General features: G+C 35.6%; 1 protein-coding gene across 5 annotated transcripts; it reads right to left on the bottom strand.

Annotated features, from left to right (window-relative positions):
• Window positions 1-1,353: 1,353 nt before the first annotated feature.
• LOC113724752 (GPCR-type G protein COLD1) lies at window positions 1,354-19,679 on the bottom strand. Of its 5 annotated transcripts, XM_072073110.1 has the most exons (15): window positions 19,178-19,215; window positions 17,966-18,066; window positions 16,715-16,845; window positions 14,575-14,682; window positions 13,464-13,584; window positions 11,028-11,157; window positions 10,457-10,535; window positions 8,744-8,832; window positions 8,351-8,443; window positions 8,033-8,059; window positions 7,754-7,840; window positions 6,050-6,121; window positions 4,467-4,597; window positions 1,984-2,148; window positions 1,354-1,767 (listed from the first exon to the last, which is right to left on the bottom strand). In XM_072073110.1, exons 4-14 carry the CDS (start codon window positions 14,609-14,611, stop codon window positions 1,995-1,997), a joined length of 1,020 nt encoding a protein of 339 aa, XP_071929211.1. In that variant the 5' UTR covers window positions 14,612-14,682; window positions 16,715-16,845; window positions 17,966-18,066; window positions 19,178-19,215; the 3' UTR covers window positions 1,354-1,767; window positions 1,984-1,994. The 5 variants fall into 5 exon arrangements, with proteins under 5 accessions (XP_071929211.1, XP_027103419.1, XP_071929212.1 ...); XM_027247618.2 differs by lacking the exon at window positions 16,715-16,845 and having other exon boundaries at window positions 19,178-19,678; XM_072073111.1 differs by lacking the exon at window positions 19,178-19,215 and having other exon boundaries at window positions 16,715-16,853.
• Between the last annotated feature and the right edge of the window lie 1,026 nt (window positions 19,680-20,705).

The raw sequence follows: 20,705 nt of genomic DNA, 5'->3' as shown, positions 1-20,705 counted from the left end.
TACCAATATGAAGTCAATATAGTTGCATATTTCACCTTGGAACTTGCTTGATTTTAATGTTATAGAATTGAATTACGTGAACATTTCTATTTACAAACTTATTAGTAATGGAAAATTTTGGATTGCTAAATTAATTTTTAAATTAACAAATATTCTGAAGCCCTTGTAAAATGTTTGACAATATTTGCTTTTACAATATAACCATTTGTTTGTTTTTTTTTCTCTTTTTCATTATATAAATATATGTGTCTTGAAACTACAAAAAGCACCAAATAAACTTAAAATCTAAAGTGTCTAATAAATGTATAAAGCGTGCATTTAGTATGAAGAGGCGTGGGTTTAGCTCTTCCCTATAGAAAAAAGCTAAAATATAAAATTTTTACTCAATCCAAAATTTTATGATGATCTACCTTTTTTTAGTGTGCTTATCAATTGAACTTAGGACACATAATAAGAAAACCAATAAATCATGCCGATGATTTTGGTGGTCAAGAGTAAAAGTAACTAATTCCTTTTTAAAAAAAAAAAAAATTTTTTTGTGGGGAGATTTGGAAAGAACAAAACACCCTCTTAATATTTCAATCACAAAAACTTTCACTTACACATCATGTTCTAGCAAAAAGAAAAAAAGTACTAATAGTTTTTATCTTCCTAATTGGTTGTCTATGTGTTTGATTTTTCATTTAATTTCTCAATCTTTTCTCAACGTACTAAGAAATTTGGGGGGAAAAAAATCACACCAAATACAAATAATTTTTTTTTCTATCATATTATTATTTTTTTTCCTTTCAATAGCAAAGGAGTGGAATATAAGAGGCAGGATTAACTCAAGGGATGGGGAATTGAATCTAGGGCCTCTCCTGTTATTTCAATGATTTTAAAATATTTTCTTGTCTAAGTTTTTGCACTTTTTAACTCAAGATTATATATGATTTTTCTTAACAAATAGCCAAGGAGTTTGTCTGCTATGCTTTTGGGTGTTTTTGATGGTTAAGCTCTTTGGGTATTGGTATTTAGGTCATTCTATACTGTAGACGGAGTGGATGAAACCTGTGGAGTGCCAGAGTCACCGAACCTTTTTTTGTTCATTAACGTCATTGAGTTTTAGGAGCATAAATTGACTCTTTTCACTCAATTCAATTGCACCCAACGAGACGTTTAAACTAACACATAGAACAAAAGTACGAATTTTTCCGAATTAAATAGCCTGTTTCATGTACATAAAATTATATGATTGCCAAAATTTTGTCAGATGTTCTTTTTTCTTTTTATTTTTCTCTAAGAAATGCCATTTGAAGCAAATAGCAAGGCATCCAAAACAGTCCGTGCTGGCGAGGCAGATAGAGTGGGTAATACGCAAAGCAAATTAATCTCTTCTCTACGCAGCAAGCAGACAAGCATATTATAAATGATGGTACAACAACTGTGAATAAATTTAAATTGCTAGCTTGAGCTTGAGCTTGAGCTTGAGCTTGATCTAACACAGGGCGAGCAAGACGACTCGTAATGTATAATTGAGTGTTTGTTACAGCCTACGCCTGCTTTTAGCCAAAAACATCCTCTATGATTGATAATCTTTCCTCGATAAGAGGAATACCAGTTCATGCAGTTGGATATGCAGCCTCAGGAAGTACCGAGTTTCAAACGCAAGCCATACATATTTCAATGAAAATAGCACCCTTCTGAAAATAGGGAAATACAGCACCAGTAGTACAAACAAATATTGTCAGGAGTTCGTGATTCGGCCACACAAAAGCTGCAGAAGACCTGTTACGGAGGTAAGAAACAAAAAAACCCATCAGTTGCATTTTACCTAAACTGATGCGATGCACCTTAAACAACAGCCAAATATATATATAGTCCACTGGAACTGCTCAAGTTTGTAAGCATACACTAGAGAAAAAGTTCATTAGTAAAACCACGCAACTGAATATGTGGATGAAAACAACATTAAGGATCCAAAATCAGTTTCAAGAACTTAACTATGAAGCACGTTAATCAATTGGGTGCTTATCAGCCTGACGAGATGTATAATGAGCTGAAAGCAGAAGCAATGAAAGGAATGCGCTGGCCACAAATATAGCATCGAACCACCGGTGGTAAAAGTCAAATTGAATGTCACCACCCAAAATGTCCGTAATAATTGTCCTGCCAATACACGCACCAGCTCAGGTTAAAGCATCTGAAGATGAATGACTCAAACTTCCTAATCGAGTATTAATAACGTAAATGCCTACTAAGTTATAACCAATGCAGCAACTTAAGAGTACCTTCATGCATAAACTAACATCTTTACACGGAAACAAAAGGGGTATACCATACATGAAGCAGTACCCAGTTACAAATGTAACAAAAGAAAAGCTCCTGCTTTATTAGTGGGGACAGGACTGATACCCATGTGTTGCAGAACAATGCAGTGTGAGGTTACAAACATAAAACTTTGAGAATTTATTTTCACTTGGAACTGCTAAGAATTTAACTCCAACTATAATACTTGCGGTCAAAATTGAGATAGGAGCCAGGACAAAGGGGGGTGCTGAGCTGGGAGGCTGTATTTGCTGTAAAAATTCCAAGACCTAACAAAGAAATTATCTCCTGTAAATATAAAATCCCAAGAGGTCCTTAAAAAATAAAATTTGCACCCCTCAACTCTCAAGTTCAGTTCCCAGCCTGGAGGGAACCACTTGTTTTTAACAAGCTGCTGGGATATTAAGCAACTTTAGAGCTGGATGCTTTATGAAAGCTTAATATGATTCCTCCACTTATGAGCATTACATGACACAAAGGAATTGGTTTTACAATGTCTCCTCTCATTCTATTTTGGTAAAGAATAGCTGTTTGAAGTAGGACATTGAGTAACTACAGAATATCATGTAAGGGCATGAGAAGTTAAGTTCTTTACCGAAACATCTACAACCAAGAAAAATCAGCTAAATATCAAAATGCCACAAACACTATCTGATAGATGCATTTCTTAAGTACTCAAGTGACTTCATCATCAAACAACGGTACATTTTTATTAAGCCAAAGAAAGGCTCATGGTAGTGATACTCTTAAACATTTTACATTGAGCACTGTATGCCCCTGCAATGCTCTCTCATGTCAAAATTTTTTCTCCTATGGCTCGTCACCACTGTCACAAGAGGTTATCAATATTAGAATAAAGCTGCATAAGTTGGGTGCCAACCACACTTTGGACTTTTATGTTGAAGAAGATTTAGTTTATAGGCTCAATTTAAAAGCAAAAACACCACACGCCTTTCTTATACAATGATTTGAAAATAGGAAAACAAAACTAGGATCTTTCATCAATTCTTTAAACATTAAAGAGCTTGTGTAGTTTTCATTCTAATGAAAATTTTGTAATCTAGAGAGTGAACTGAGTAAAGGTGAAAAACCTTATATGTTTTGCATTTCAATGACAGTCTAAAAACTCAGGAAGCAAGATGAGTTACAAATGCTAAGTTCAATTTTTTCTAACCATGAGTACAAGACAAAGCTGATTAAAAGCAACCAATTTCAAATTACAAGTAAAAAGAAAACAAGGAAATGACAACAAAAATTTGTAGATGTACATCTAATGTAACTTAAATTCTTATTAACCAAGAAACTAAAAGAATAAAATAAAATAAAATACACAGACACGGACGCATACAATGCTACAGAATACCAGAATCCTAAACCAACTAGGCAAATGAAATACTATCAATAAACTCCTAACGTGACTAACCCAAATCCTGCTCTGTAGCCCGTGCAGTGTGTACAGTGAGATGTGAACAGTACTTCACTTTCATTCCTCCATCAGACTATGCATTATATCCAATATTAAGCCAAAGGTATCCTTCTGATCTGAAAAACTCTATGAAGTTCATTATGGAAAATTTGGAAAAAGGAAATAGCTAGATTTGAAATTCATAAATAGGGTTTAATTTTTGGAAATTTGTGAATGGGAAATGGGTTAAGGTTTACTACTCATGGATTAAAAAAGGAGATAATTTGTTAAGGTTTACTACTTATGAATTACAAAAGGTGATAAATTTTGTTTCCTACTTATGCACATACGTATACTCAAATGTGCACGTATGACGTATGTGCATAAATGAGTGCTAGTATGTGCACTAAGGATAATTTTGTAATTTTGTCCACAAAATAAATTTTTTACCATTTCCAAACCCAATTTACAATTTCCCAAATATTACACCCTACTTATGAATTTCAATTCTTCCTATATCCCTTTTCCAAATTTTCCGAATCTAATATAGTATTTTGCAGCAATACCCATCTCTGGTGTTCAGTGCATAAGGTGGAAGAAGGGACAACAAGAAAGAAATACACTAACATGAAGGAAATAAATACTATGAGCAATGAAATAATCACAAGTCTTCACTGGATGTGAGCTTGATACAGATGATTAACTACACCAGGACACAAATATCAAGGGGTATACCTATATCTAACACCCATACCTGTATTCAGTTGCAAGGCTTTTTCTTATCAAAAGAATTGAAGACACAAAATACATTCCCATAATTTCTGATAGGAAGAGTACAACATTGCTTGATGATCCACTCCCAACTCTAGAAACCGCAAAGAAGAACTGCATACGACAAAATACTACAGTCAGGAGGATGTATTTGCATGTGCAGGAAATGTGGGGCCATGTTATGTTTAGTGGGTGCAATTTTCCTCATCAACTTTAAAAATTCATGTAAAAGCCTAAAAAATCTAATTCTTTCCAAATTAGCCCACCATTGGCCCCATCAAGTTATGCAATATTGCTCCTCTAAGAAGTTAAAGCACAACTACAATTTCCCCCACAAAAATGGATTGGCCGTATTCAAGCCCCGTTTGGGGTTGTGGTACTTTTGGTGAAAAAGTACTTTTAGATGTTAAAAGTGCTTTCAAGGTGTTTGGTGAACATCATCCCATAAATTAGGAGCGGAGTTTTGGGTGTTAAAAGCACTTTTAGCAAAAGCTCAAATTTAGTGCTTTTAGAGTAGCTTTTGAGATTTAAAAAAATAAAACATCGAATTTAATCATTTTATCCCATATTATAAACTTAATAAAGGGATAAATACATTTAAAAATTGTCAAATCACACATTATCCAATACAATAAGTACTTATTGAACTATATCTCCAAATAGTATACTTAAAAGCAATTAAACACAAGTACTTTTATTAAATGCTCTATTGAAGTACTTTTCAATAAGCTACCACAACCCTAAATGGGCCCTGATAATAAAAGAAATGTCAATTGAAGAATAAATAATTTCGATCTGACGAAGCCAAAGACTAGACCTTCTCTGAATACATTGAATTTCAAACTTCAACATAAGCAACTATATTTCATATTTTTCAACATAAAATCTATATTAAAAGATGATATTATTGCTGCTCTTTATTTTCACTCCACTTTAGCTTGTTAAATATTCAAGAGGATACACAACAAAGAATAAAAGCATACCACATGTCCAAACTCCAGGAAACAAGGTGAAAACTTTTCCCTCCCTACTGAAAGGTCATGCATCCATCATTTTGTGTGGGTGTTCGTATGCAGTTCAATTCTTGTGCTCATAGAATGAAGGATGTAAAGTTATTGCTTGTCCTAACAAGCTTAAACCAGAGGATTTCGACTAGTAGAACCAAGTATTTAGCAATAAGCAATGAATTCATGTCTTACTTATCTTCTTTCTCATCTCTGTTGAGCCAACTTACAACAGTCAATGGAGACATCATGTGTATACAGTGATTCTAAAATGTCTCCCAAAGCCAGAGATAGCTAGAGACAAACATTTAGAACTTTAAAGCAACACAGTGTTTCACTGTGCTTGGGGTTTACCTCCTATTGTATGAGCTAAAATCAGGATAGCTGTGTGACTAGTCCATATTCATATGAATTTCCATTTGCTTATATGGATTCCTGTCTCTTAAAAGTAAATCTTTCTTCAGAATCTTTGTGTTTATGGGAAGGAAAAGATTAGCAATGTCTCAAACGCAAATAGTTACAAATACAACAGAAAAAGGATCACTAGAAACACTATAAATACCTTCATCAAGTTAGTTAGGAATCCCCGTACTGATATTACGATCAACATTCCTATGAACAATAACGATATGTACTGCACAAAAGAGAACAGGAAACGTAAGACAAAGTGGAGTCAAATGATGTAACATGATGTGAGACAATCAGAATCCTAGCACAGGAATCACACAGCAGTCCATGTGAAAGTGAAGTTCGTTATATTTGACCTTATCAGCGTGCACCCTACTATAGAACAACAATCTAGAAATATCTATTGGTAAACAAAAATGCATCAGTCTCCTGCAGCCAAGTTCCCACTATATCTCCCACTCAAGTTAATTACAAGTTTACCAACATAAGACAATCAGCTTCTAGTTCCTTCTGTGAGCATGGCCCAATCAAGGGAGATTCATGTGACCTTGTTCGTAGTGGTTAACCTGCTATACCAGCATCTATTTTTCCCAAAGTTAAAGTGTTGCATAAGTTAGTAGGGCCTTTTGCAGAAGAATTCAATTTGTAAATAAAAGGCAGGCCCAGTGAGTGGTCCATTAGAAAGATGGCAGGAATAAATAATGTAGCATGGTTGATGTAAAAACACACACACACACGCACAAGCAATGAAAAAGCGTACACTTTGTCATTGGTTATTTACACATTTGTGCTCTTGAACACACACATGCATAAAAATGATGACAAAAATCTCTCATACCAATTCTGGGACTCTAACGAGTCAAGTCAAACGAAATTCCAAAAAATCCATTTTCTATATCAATAATATGTCATGCACCAAAATGTATCACTTAACTACCAACAAAACTGTTTCTTCTCAAAAAGTAAGCAACTAGAACAACCCAAATTGAAGAAGCCATAATAGAAGTACCTTTACCTTTTTAGAAATTTAAACTGCTGCATAATAGGAAATGATACTACACAAAGAATTAACACACTTATTACACATTATATATTTGGACTCAAGCTGGTTCATGAATTACTGGAGGAAAGTGTAGAGTAAACATAAAAGTCGAGGAGGAATGCCATATAGATTCCAACCAGATCAAGGCAGGTGCTTTAGAAACCAATAATTTCTTAGGGCTCATGGAACCATTGTAAATAGCTAACTGCCAAGTGTCTCAGTTGATTCCTAGTTCATAGATGCAGTGCAGGACAGGTTGAGAAGACCAGACGCAAATTAGATTACCATGTTGAATAAGATGTATCCTTAGTTGTTTTCTTTGATAGGTTACAAAGTATTTAAGATTTCACTACATCGTGTTTATTCATGGAGCTATCCAGTCTAATCTGCTTTCCTAGGACAATTTAGGTACTTCGAAAATTTTATGGCATTATGGAAGCATCTTGTGGTTTGAAAGCCTACAAAGCAAAACAAGGCCAACATTCTACAAAAGTCGTTCAGATCTTCATAAGAAAATCTCCTTAAGGAAACTAAAAGCTCCATACTAAGTCCCTTGTATATATACTTGCTTGAAGTTCAAGACACATTTCACAAGCATAAGAACTTCCATAAAACCTTTCTCTTCCCTATTTGCATCAGACACCAATACCATGAAGTGAGCTTGATCTTTCATAGTTTTCATTTTTGATGAGTTTTCCTATGGATATCAAAATAGTCTACCTACTACAAATCATGATGAAACTTCAATGTCACCAAAGATTTGACATCCAGTGGTAACAATTTACTGAGGAAAAAAAAACCAAAAAATGAACTTGCCTGAGATAATAATGTGGCATTGATACCTATATCAAAATACTGTAGAAATATGCTGATTGTCAAGGTCACAGGATCAATCGAACCAGCCTGTCACAAGAAATTGATCAACATCCAAATGACACAAGAAGGAAGCCATAGCTGATAACGAGCTATGAAATAACAATAATGATGATGATGATGATAATGATGATGAGATGATGATGATGATGATTATTATTATAATTATGATGATGATGATGATGATAGCAGGAGAGAGAGAGAGAGAGAGAGAGGCTTTACCTCCTTGAAGACGACACTTTGCAAGGACTGCATGTATAAAATGAATTAATCAGGCCACATAACTTACGCACCCAATCATAGTAAAACAAGTGTTACACCAACTCAAGAAGTTGGGGCCTGCCTTCCCGAAAAGAAAAGCCTTCAGATTTTATATGAAAAACACAAATTTCTCTTACAAAAAAATCATTTCTGGTCTCAAAAAGTACCAAAATCACTTCTTTTGATAAAATTTTGCTAGATAGAAAGTACATAAACATCTGTGTGACCAAGAAAATTTTCTGAGCTTTGGCATTTACCAAACATTCAAGTTTCCCATACCTTTATCATTTTATACACACAATACACCGACAATGCATAGCCCAAAAGGTTCTGCATGTGACCCTTCCATGTTCGAGAATAAGCAGCAGCCTCCTGGAAAATGGTGTAGCAAATTAGCATGAGACGTACAGCAAAAACATCCAAACAACCTATGACTTATCAGAAAGTACACTTGGTGACATCACTTTTCATTATTAGCTAGTGCACTTAATTATGATTTAATAATTTAGCAGTAGAGGGGGCGTAGATGGTAGGACCTTGAACAACAAGAGTCAAATTAAAAAAATTATATCATGCATATTAACAAATTTAGATCAAGTAAGCGACGAAGAAAGTCTTTACGAGAAAAGGATTAGTGTCTGACACCACAAATACATATAAAAGCAGCACAACCTTAGCTTGACGAAGCTCATAGATTTCCAAAAACAGCTGTTTTGAGAGCTCTTCCAGGGCTTGTACTTCTGCTTCCATGCCTTTGATATCTTCAAGGAAAAAAGAACATCAAGTAAACACTCCCTAAAGTAAACGACATATGAGAAGCAACACAACATAAATCAAGATAAATTCCTACAAACTTCAGCTGATATGCAGCAAGGTTTATGACTAGAGACTCTGGTATTAAAGATCTAAATTGTTGTTACACATACAATTTAATAGCTTGTTCAAAGAGTAGAGGCTACGGATTGCTGTATCACCAAAGCCAGAGATTAACAAAAAACCCATGTGAAAGATCCAGTAGTTTATATGTATGCCTAGGTACCGCAAACTATCTCATCAACAATTGCAAAACGTCGGACCCACATGTAGGACAGCAGATATAATGAAAGTCAGTGAACCCACAAAGATTTCCAGCTGAAGGTCCAGTCTCATTAGTTGGACAGGTTAGCATGCATGTTAACGGGGGAGAAAAAGAATGGATGTGAAAAATGTCAGGACAGGGAGAAAGAAAGAGCAATGACCTGGAAAAAGATTATCACAAATGAGGTGAGCACTAGCAGATACATGCTTCCTATGAATAAGTCAAGCTAGTCAACGATAATACCTGCAAAAGGCTTCAAAAGGAAGACATCCCTGGCTCCAAGCACAACCAAATATTGACACACAAACATTATTGTAGGCTTAATGTCACTGAGGCCATTCTTTCTTACTTCATCCTTTTAACTCTTTCATCTATGACACAATGTCAAATTGTCCTTTCACTTCTCAAGAAAGCACTTCAATTTAAGTCTTCTTTTTGTTACTATTTTGTTGTCAGAATGTTATCATGTTTCCTAACTGTACTCTTTTTTTTTTTTTATTGTCAAATACCTAATTTTATATTGGTTCATGCTGCTAAGGTATCCAAAGGAATGGCAACGAAAACTGAAGATATTTTGATCCTGCCAGTCATTTTTAAATCACCAAAACCAATAAAATAATAATTTCCAAGTCCTTGCTTGAAAGCGATCACAAGTTAGAAAAGGTGAACCAATTCTCCTTAACCCTCATACCATCGCCAAAACATTAGACAGATAAACAACAAAATTTCTGTAGTCTCCAGTTGGGGTCTTCCACTATCAAACTAGAGCAAAGGTAATATTGATGAAAGGAAATTTCCAGATAAGGTGTTTTAGGGGTGAACTATTTCCTTTTTGTAGCATAAATAAAGCAGCCAAAGACAGAGGTTCTTTCAAGGTATAAGGAGAGTGCAGTAAGGACATCAATCTGTTTTTGCATTCCCAGATCTTACCTTAAAGTTGTAATAGGCAAAGAATATGACAGGAATATATATCTGTTAAACCTCAGACTATATGCTTCCACCATGAAACCCACCATAAAATTACTATAAGTAGACAACACTAAAGATTTTCACTGTACCTTGAATTAGAAACTAAATCCCCAAGTGGCTTGCTTTTGTAGTTGAACAAATTAAAAGTCAACAAAAAAAAAATCCCAGCAAAACTAGCAACTAACAAATGGCAAGCAAGGAATTCAGGAAAAACACAGGCCAACATCAACACAGGCAGGAAAGAATAAGATTATCATCAATGAAGTTTTAAGCAAAAAATCTCAGCGATGGTTTTAAGATGAAAATCATACATCATCTGAAACTCAACAAATACAGACCTTGTTCTGTTTGGTCTTCTTGAACTGATCGAACAACTGTTCCCACAATTCTCTTTAGGATGGATCTAGCCTTTAATTTCTGCAATAGATACAGTTTTTAAGAAATGTTAAAGACAAAGCTTAGACAAAGAATATTGAAAAATCAAGCTTACAATATATCATCCTCAGCTTCTTCCTCCCAAAGCATTATGTAGTATTAAAAAAACAGTTGTCAAACCAAAAGCAACTGTACTATTAATGGGTTACATGTGTCCAAATGCAATTTACTAACACCAACACCACCACCACCACTGCCCCCCCAAAAAAAAAAAAAGAAAAAAATCCCAGAAAAAGAACAATGCTCTCAGACGATATAATAATACAATTAATGGTTTATAAAGAAAAAACAATTAGTGATGCCTCATTAACCTCAACCAACTATTATTACTTGTGCCACTATGACCTTTATTTAACTGAGAGAGTAAAGGCGAGATGCACCGTGTCAGACCATTAATTTTTTTTGTAGCTGCTAAGTTAGAGAAACTGGAAAAAGAACTTTAACAGATCATATCAGATGCTGAGAAAAGAGTACCTCTTCTGACCCTTGTATTCTTTCCATCTCCATTTGACAGAGAATAATCTTCTTTTTCTTTGCAATGCAAGTCTCAATTGACTGCATAAGTTGTCTTTCCAGAGCCTTAATCTCTGATTCCTCAATCTCTCTTTTCACGGATGAAAAAACTAGTAAGTTTGATAGACCAGAATTTTTTTATAGTAGTGATAGAAACTGGATGAACAATTCTGTGCTCTATTAAGCCCTCTACTGGAATGACCCCGCAAAGAGCTATTCATATTATTGACAAGAAACTCATAGCATCACCAGCCTCATGATCCTGTAGATAGCATTATGGTAGGAAGTTGCTCTGAGAAAGGGAATTGAAGCTTTAACTTTTAAGCACAAAATTCTTTCAAAAATGCTCCACCAGTAAAATTAGATCGGCATTCTACTGAACAAAATACATCAGAAATGACAGGACCACAAAGAAGAGGACACTCTAGTTTTCAAAGTGCTCTAACCCAAAATTTGAATTCAGGCTTAACACAAATCTTCTAATGGGCGGGTCAGACAAAAGATGAAAAGATAAACAGCTTCTACAAAAAATGCCTTCTTGACCTAATAATTCAAGGATGTAAAATAAATAAAAACAGGTAATCCTCATAGTCTGAAAAGATCAGGAGTAAATGTTTGAGATTCTTCTTCATGATTTATCTCCAAGTAATTCCTCAAAGTACTTTGTTACATGAGATTTGGCTGTTTGGGCACAAATTTAAGTGCCATACCCATGTGAAAAGATATATAAGAATGATACCTAAGTTAACATTAAACATACCATCAACATAGGAGTTTTTAATTAATTTTAAATATATAACTACATAACATCGAAGTCAAAGTCAATCTTCACAACGCAGACTTTAGCTCTAGTCAAGAAACGAAAAGAAAAAAGAAAGGAAGAAAGAAACAGGAGCCCCAAAAAAAGGGGAACGTCAACCGTGAGCTCCCAAGCACTGGGAGCCTAGGCAACAGGGACTTAAAAAGTTTGTCTCAAAGCTTCTTTGTGGACCGTGACGAAATCATTCGCTTAATTAGGAACAACTGGACTGTGAAAATACAAAAACAGGCCTTGTCAAGCTTTCAGTTAGGCTTCATGGCTTTGTGTAGCCATAGAATTGACAGTTGGGCGGCTCGAGGTAGAAAACAAGCCCTCAACATAGCTGCACAACAGGGCTCTGGTTAGCCACAAAGAATGATGAAGCAGATTCTACAGCAATAGTTGTACCTGTAAGAGCTAAACCTTCGGTGACACCTAGTCAGCTACTTAGCTGCGGAGAGGGCAAAAATAATGGACACGATCTCCAAGAAGGAATGGAGAAGGAAAGAAGAAACTTCTCATACTAGTTGTTTGAGCTCAAGCCAAGAAGAAGAACCATGTCTGCAATAAGTGTCAAAGGAACAAGAAGAAGAAGACGTTGATCTAGGTCTCCGCACTTCCTCTTTTCTCTTTAGTTTTTTTGGAACACTAATGAAGGGATACGTGGACTTCAACTTCCTGCTACTTTTGAATTTTTCCATGCCACTCGATTACAGTAAAAGTCGATATCTATAATTTACACCTCAAAGTTTGAAACCCCAACTTCATTCATTAAGAACAAGAATAAAGACAACAGTATTAATGAAAAATAGTATTAAACCCTCAATACTGATGCAAATCGCTACGAAGAACAGGTGCACAAAGACATATAGAATTTGGTACATAACTTTTAATGCATGTAAATAACCCCAGATATATTTTGGTACTTGTTCTTTGTATGATATCATTATGTTACTTGTAACATCTACATATATGTGCAAAACGATAGTAAACCTAGCTGATGATAAATAAAAGTAAGTCTATTTCAGCCCATTAGATCCCTGCCCTAAAAATCCCAATTGGAGCAAATTTGCTTATGCTGGCGGTACAGCTGGCAAAATTATAAATCAAAAAATAGTGCCTTGAGTTTCTCAAACACTATTTATGGCTTCAGGAGTCTCATAACTAAAGTTCCCAATAGTTGGCCTACTACAGTAATCCAGCAAAAAAATAGCAACTGACTGCCAAAACTGTATGGTATAACACATTTAGGAAAATATAGATAAGCAAGCTTGTCTCTGGACCCCAATGCAACCAGGATATCCAAATAAAGATTTGACAAATAGATGCAAAAAAAGAAGTTGAAGATACGGAAATCAAAATTTACAAAAGACTGATGTAATTGCCAATGAATTAACACTAACAACATAAGATTTTAGAACAATTTACTGAGACTATAATCTAAAAGAACTCTTGAATCTATACCATGTCTGAAGTCAGTGAAGGTTATTGATTTGCACTAGTAAGGTCATAATTAAGAGTGCACCATCAAAAACATGGCTTAATGGTCAATTTATGGTTGAAAGATTGCAATAAGAATATTCACAATTCTACCTTACCTAATGAAGAGAGACAAATAACTGTATGGCAAGTTTACAGCTCCAAAACCAGAAAGGACAGCCATAACAGTGACACCAATTACCCCAATTCTACTCACCAGCTGAGGCATGGTGAAGAAACCTGAGGGACAAAATTAGTCTTGTAAGGAAAATGGCAAATAAAAAGGAAGAAAATTTGGTAGGAGATATTAAGACATAGTATGATAGAAAGCCACAGAGCCATGCAAGATCAGCATGGGAATATGCTTATACAAACTCTGTATCAGAAATCAGAAGCATGATATGTAGGTAAGCCCCCAAATAAACCCAAAACATAAAATGATGAAACATATAGGAATCTCAGTTAAAGGACAAACTTTATGGAATTAAGCTTTTGATCCAAAAACATTTGAAAGTGGAAAAAAAGAACAATAGTTCCAAAGCTAGAGCCATAGAGTTGACATGTTTGAATTAAGAAGTGAAAACAGAGGAGGGGAGGGGAACTTGGGCAGAAAATCCAGTAATTACAGTTGAATCGTCCCACATAGCTTGAGATGCATGTATTGCATTAATAATGGGCAAATTTGAAACTCAGAGCGTGGTGGTCAGGTAGATATGTGTTCCATTCGAAGCCAACTAGCAAGAATAAAAATATCATTTGTGAAAGATACTAACACAAGAAGGATCAGCTTTGACATTGACAGGTTTACTTCTTGACATTGCACTTATTTGCACCAATGTCAATGAAGGATAACAGCAGAAATTGAGCAGGGAGACGGTACCTTTACTTATTGCAACCAAAAACGAATTTTAATTACTCACCATAAATTTAGCAATCTAAGATCACAATTCCTTCAAAGATTACAAGTATGGTCAGTAAATATATTGGAGACCATGGGGGAGAACCTTGTTTTATGCCAAACTAGTCCTTAGCAAAGCTCTCGAAACATAACTAACTGGCAAACCAACAGTGAAATTACAGGATGGACATCAATGCATTACAGGATGGACATTTTGAACTTCAAAAAAGAAATGCAAGTTACTACTTAGGTCCACGGACAAGAAAGCGGTAGAAAGAGTAGAGATATTGCCATCTACTACATGAATTTTGAGGGTTTAGACAAGTTCAAACCTTTATCAGGTGAAGGCATAGGAAAGTGGATGCCCATGCGCCAAAAAGCATAGAGGAAAGCAAACAAGAATAAGATTGCACCAAGTGCAGCCCGTTCCTTTCTCAAACCTGAAATAGATCTAATTCAGGAAAAAATACAGGTGCATGTTTGGTTCATTCATCTCAGATAGACAGCAACTTGCTTGGAGGCCTATTTATACTGCAATTAGAAGATACATGTCTCACGTCTACCAATATACTATACTCTTGCACATAGAAAACAATGAGTATTCAATTATGCTGGTACTTTGGGATACATAATTATGAAGAACGGTCAATGTACAAACGATAAAACATATTCAACATATGTGGATTCATTTTCCATCCAACAAATTTGTAACTATCAAGGTTTTCCATACTAAATCCTAGCTCAATCAAGCAAAGCTCAGAACCTTTACAATCAGAGTAAAACAACTACATTTTTATCCATATCTATGCCCTCTGCAAAATTAATTTTCCTTTTAATACATTCCCACACAATGTCCGCTTCCCCTAAAACTGTTCGCTTCCCCTAAAACTGTTAACCACAAAACATTTCCTTGTATATAGTGATGCAGTCAATCACTAACCTCAAGTTTCACTAGGCATTGTTTGAAGATCAGCCTGATTAAAAGCAAATGTTTTTTTCTTTTTAATACTCTCCCACCTCTCCTCACATCCTTCCCACCCTCAACTCTAGACACAAGATTCGAACCCTAAACCTAACAGTTGGGATGGCTATAAGAACCCTCCCTGGTCACCGGACCAATGATATGTTAGTCTTTACTGTGTAGTTTGAGTCTTTTTTTTAGTTTTCATATTATATTAGTAAGTAATTGGAGCCATCTTTAGAGAAGTCCTAAAACAGTTCATCACTAGTTTAATTTTCTATGTGGAATATAGAAATAGGAGATTTATGAAGCTTTACAATTTATAAGTACTTATGCTTCTACATTATTCTAGCAGATAGAATTCAGTGAATAAGAATTATTGAATTTTGTTTTGGTAGTTGTTTTCCTCCTTCCCTCTAAATATCCTTCTCTACCCCTCTTATTCCAGCATTAGTATTCATAGATACTCTTCACCCTCTCATTCTTCTGCTAAAGCTAGAAGGCAAGATCCCATCAATTTTGTCTACATCAGTTTAGTATCAAAAGTCCAATCTTTCTTCTTCTTCATCAGTCATATTTCCTTCTTCCATAAATATGGTTGATTTTCTTGAAAATCAAACTTTATGGAAGAAGGAAATATGACTGATGAAGAAGAAGAAAGTTTGGGCTCTTGATACCAAACTGATATAGACAAGATTGATGGGATCTTGCCTTCTAGCTTTAGCAGAAAAAAAATCATGATGTTTGTTTCTTCCTTTGAAGGCTTAGGTCGTCCTACAATATCCAGCAGATGTTGCTTCTCTAGAATTTTACTTTAACCACCATAATCTCATGGATTATAATACAACCTACTTGCTAAAGTGTTTGAAGGGCTAAGCTGTGGTGGTCTACACTTGAAAGAGATTTGAGTAACAATTGAAAGAGATTTGAGTAACAAATTGTTGGGGGGAGACGAGATAAGTACTCTTGTAGTATTTTGCCCCTTTTTTTCTATCAAAAGCTGTTTGGAGAGTTGTATGGTCTTGCCGAAAGCAGCACATCAGAGGAAGGGTATGTGTCAAGGTTTACTCCACTATATCCAACCCAAAATGTCTGGGAACCTTCTACACCAAGTTGGCAGTTTTGCAATTTTGTAGAACAAAATCAGGTCGTGATGCCATTTGCAGTCCAATTATCCAACACCCAGAAAGGATAGAAAGCAGGAATCTGGTTAATGCTCCTCTTGTCAAAGCTGATAATCCTAAAGTGTTGGCTATTGATTCTAAATTAACAATGCCTAGTTGAAGATTACGAAAATCTTTAATCTGGATTTCCTTGAACTCTTTGTTGACTACATTATTCCTGGTGATGGAAATTCCAGAAACTAAGTCTGTGGAAGGCTTTGTTTCAGACAAAGAGAATGCTTTTTTGTATCAGAACATATGAAAAAGGTCATGGCAGCATCAAGGATTCAGCAAGTCCAGCAGCAAAGCTGAGAAAAGTTTTCTAATCTATCAGCTCCAACAACTGACTTTGTCCTAGACCAGATATTCAGCCAATGAAGTCCCACTTTTTCTTGTCACTCCCTCAAATAAATGGCAAGAGAAGTTTTCAGAATTTCAGTTCTCCTTTCAACTCGCTTCAGATCTTCCAGTTCTTTATCCTGCAATACTTCAAAACTCAAAACTCAAAACTCGAGGCCAGAGTTTCCAACCATAATGATGCAATCAACAAAGAGTTCAAAGGAAAACTATAATTAAATATCTTCATGATTTTCCTCAAGCTTCAACTAGGCATTGTTTGAAGATTAGGAGCCTAATTGCAAGCAACAATACATTAGGTGCCTTTAGTAGTTTCCGTGATTATAGGTCTTAAGGGTACTTTGGTCTGTTCATTGGAGTCATAGTTAAAGAGAAGTTCCTAAAAAGTTCTTCGCTAGCTTACTTTCCTATTTAACAGGAGATTTAGGAGTCTTTATAGTTTGTAAATCCCCTCTCATTTTCTAACGTTACTGTTCACATAACAGTTCCATGAACAGGGGAACAGGCAACGTTGCTCTCATTCTTCCACTAGCACCGTAGAAAATGAATTTTGCCTTAAGTAACAAAAAGAAGCAACATAATGATACAAAATCTTCACCAAGGAAAATAAAATGCAATGCTGTATCTATTTACCAAGCCTCCAGTAGTTCAGAAGTTCTCCTTTGCTAGTAGCAGGCTACCAACACATGAAACAAGTACTGCTGCTTAAGGGGATACTACATGTATGAAGGCCATTTCTACCCAATATTCCTATTTCCTTTTCAATCTATCCTTCATCATATTACCTTGTTTCTTCCACTTAAATATGCGCACGTACATATCCACACAAGGATCAATACACATACTTGTATCTTTGTACTTATGTAAACATTGTACATACATTGAGGAGAAATGAGAATGGGGACGCAAAGAAAACCTTTAGAAGAAAACAGAAAAGAAGAGGAAAACAAAAATGGACCAACTGGATCTCAGGTCAGACCAAACCTAGGTAATATCAGGCTTCTGCAAATTACTCCATCATAAAATAGGTGAATTGGAACATAGACCTAAATCGTTTGATGGGTGATAATACGCCAATAGAAAACAGAGCAAAAGGATTAAACATGTTAACCTGATAAAATCTCAATCTCCAAGCCTATGCAAACCAGCAAATCCACCAAATAGGTGAACAGATTTAGAAAGCATAGCAGAAGCATAGAGATTAGACTCCTTTAAATAATCAACGAGCCAAAAGCAACTCACCATTGTTGCAAAGCATCAAATAACAATGATAATAAGGTAGCATGAAAACCAGTAACATGATCAAGCAAAACAAGTCAACCTTCCAATTGATCCACCTGGCCCTACAAACAATAGAACACAAATTATCAGATAACTATAAAAAGATAAAATAAAATAAAATAAAAAATCTAGTAAAGTAGCTTGTCGATGTAAAATTAAGAGTTAGTTCAGCATCCTCACAAGGAGCTGGAAAGCAGAAACGGTGAAGTAATAAGATGTCATATTTCCATACCTTGACATAGCAATGTGCTGTCTAAATATGACTGCAAGTTCAACATAAAAACATATAGTGTAGCAAAAGATTTACATTGGCAAACAAAGGAACAAGGAGTTTATTCATGATAACTGGTCATGGAGTTAACAGAAGTTATGATGCAGCAGCAGCCACTAACTATCGCGAACATACAACAACAGACATTTTAAATCATCTAACAGACACAATCTACCATGAAACACGATTGCAGATTTGGCTTATGATACCTTTTGGAAGCAGGAGTTTGGGAGTTTGACCTCTAACGAGGCAACTCGACCAAACTCAAGTGCATACTAAATGTTTTAGCAGCCCATTGGTAAATAGAGCTCAAAATACAACCTGAACTTCAGCGCAAATGCTAGCAGGAGGAGTCAAAATGTCAAATGTCCAGCTACCCTTGGGCAATTGAGTAACTCTTATTGATAGCGGGCACCAAAATTATCCAGAAAGAAACCAAAGGGCTTCCTTCTTTCCCAGCCTTGATCTCACAAGTCAAGAATTAAGAAGGTAGAAACGAACCCATAGTCTTTGGCAAAAACACATAAAAGAGCATGGAGAAGCAAGGTAAGGTTGAGGCGCACGATGAAGAGAATAAGGAGTTGAGTCCAACTGAACCAAACAACCACCATGAAAACCCAGCCACAACACTTGTGTTCCCAGAAGAATAGTAAGTGTAGTGGAAACAAGTTTCAGTAACAAGATTGATTATTGGTATGTAAATAATTGTAAAGCGCACAATGATACTGGTGAAGCTAGTTGGACGTGATCACGTGAACAGGAAGCAAGAGGGGAGAGCCTAGTTTTAAATATTTTTTTTCTCGTTTCCCCCCTTTCAAACAAGCAAATTAAAAAATAATAATAATGAGGAGGAGGGGGAGAACACTAGAGCGAGACTAGTAGGAGGGTGGCGAGTTGCTTACTCCCTAGATAGAAGGGGAATGATCTCGAAGAGGACGAGCTGAAAGAGATTACAGGAGAAGGCAAAGACGACGCTGAAAATGATCTGAACCAATGCCCTCTTCTCTTCGTACTCCTTGTACAGCCGGCGGTTCAGGAACCACAGTCCAGCCCATCCCAACAGCACCAACGATCCAACCGCCACTACTCCCTCGCATATCACCATGCCCCATCCCATCCCTTTGCCTTCCCTTCAAAAATTGATCAATCCCTTTGTCTCTACCAGCACCAGCCCCAGTTACGGCACTGCACTACTGTTTACTCTCCAAACCAATATACTAACTTGGCAATACCACAGAACTGACGACACTCGTCTTGTCTTCTGTTTGATTTTGTGTTCTAATTATTCCTGCTCAAAATTTCTCTTCTGCTTCACCGCATCGGATCTATATTCGCTCTCTCTCTCTCTCTCTCTCTCTTCGAATCCCCCCTTCCCATTCCCCGCGTCTTAAAATTGATCAATCTAACCCTCGGGCTTCGTAGGATTTATTGAGGGATAATTGCAGAAACCTCCCCTGAAGTTTCTAACACTAGTACTCACCTCCCCTATAGTTTCTACAATTGCACTAACCTCCCCTAGGAGGAAATTGGACCTATTACTAACAATAAATTGTATGATTTTACTTTATACCCTAACTAATTGCAGAAACTTAATGAACAAATTTTAGAAAAGAAAATTTATTTTTTGTCAACAAATTGAGTGACTAATTAAACTAGATTACCTATAAGTTTTAGCATCGTTAGCCATTGTAAGTAAAGCTAAGGAATGGTGCCAATTGAGGGAAAAAACGGCGTACATGTTTATATATTAGTTTTTCAAATCAATCAATTTAAATATAATTTTATACAACTACACAGAGAAAGGCCAGTAAGCAATCCGATCTACTAAAGTAAGTATAAAGAGAACTTACACAAATGTATCTGTTCAAGTCATTTCTATTTCTAAACCTCCTCTAATTTAGCTTACTACTTCTTCTCAAATTGCTACATCTCTTTCCATTAATACAATTATAATTCTGTAATTTGGAAATATCAGCAGCAGCAACAGTTTTAGTACGTGGTTTCAATGCAATTACTGCAGTTTTTATTTATTAAAAACAACTTTATCTTATTAATATGCACTTCTAATTACTTGTAACTAGGCTTATCTCATGTTCAGTAACTTTTAGTGATGTTTAAGTTTGCTGTTAATTAGCTAATTATTCAGCGATTTTTTTTTTTGTATATAATTGGAGCTAACAATATAAGCAGTTGTGTTACCCCCATAAATAGCTATTCACGTTACTAATAGAGAGTTTTAAAAGTGACATGTATTTTTTCAAAAAAAATTTTGCTACAAAAAGTTGGATATATAGTCATTTAACTAACCGTTAGTGATACCCCTTGAATTTTACTAATTCTTAATAACTTTTCATATTTTGTCATTCCTCTATTAATACAACTTGGCAAGCAGCATGAAGGGCAAATATGGTACAAATTTCTCATCTCATT

The sequence above is a fragment of the Coffea arabica genome, chromosome 2c (genome assembly GCF_036785885.1).
Source record: "Coffea arabica cultivar ET-39 chromosome 2c, Coffea Arabica ET-39 HiFi, whole genome shotgun sequence".
NCBI lineage: Eukaryota > Viridiplantae > Streptophyta > Magnoliopsida > Gentianales > Rubiaceae > Coffea > Coffea arabica.
Note: the sequence above shows the minus strand (reverse complement) of the source record. Positions and strands in the feature narration are given on the sequence as shown.

Bases quoted from the DNA above. Each gene is read 5' to 3' on its own strand.
- LOC113724752 (XM_027247618.2), bottom strand. From the start codon at position 19,392: ATGGGATGGGGCATGGTGATATGCGAGGGAGTAGTGGCGGTTGGATCG. The intron at 8,833-10,456 runs GTCTGTATTTGT...TTTTCCTTGAAG, and splicing joins AGAAGACCAAACAGAACAAG to ATATCAAAGGCATGGAAGCA. The intron at 7,841-8,032 runs GTAAAGCCTCTC...TTCTTGTGACAG, and splicing joins AAAGTGTCGTCTTCAAGGAG to GCTGGTTCGATTGATCCTGT.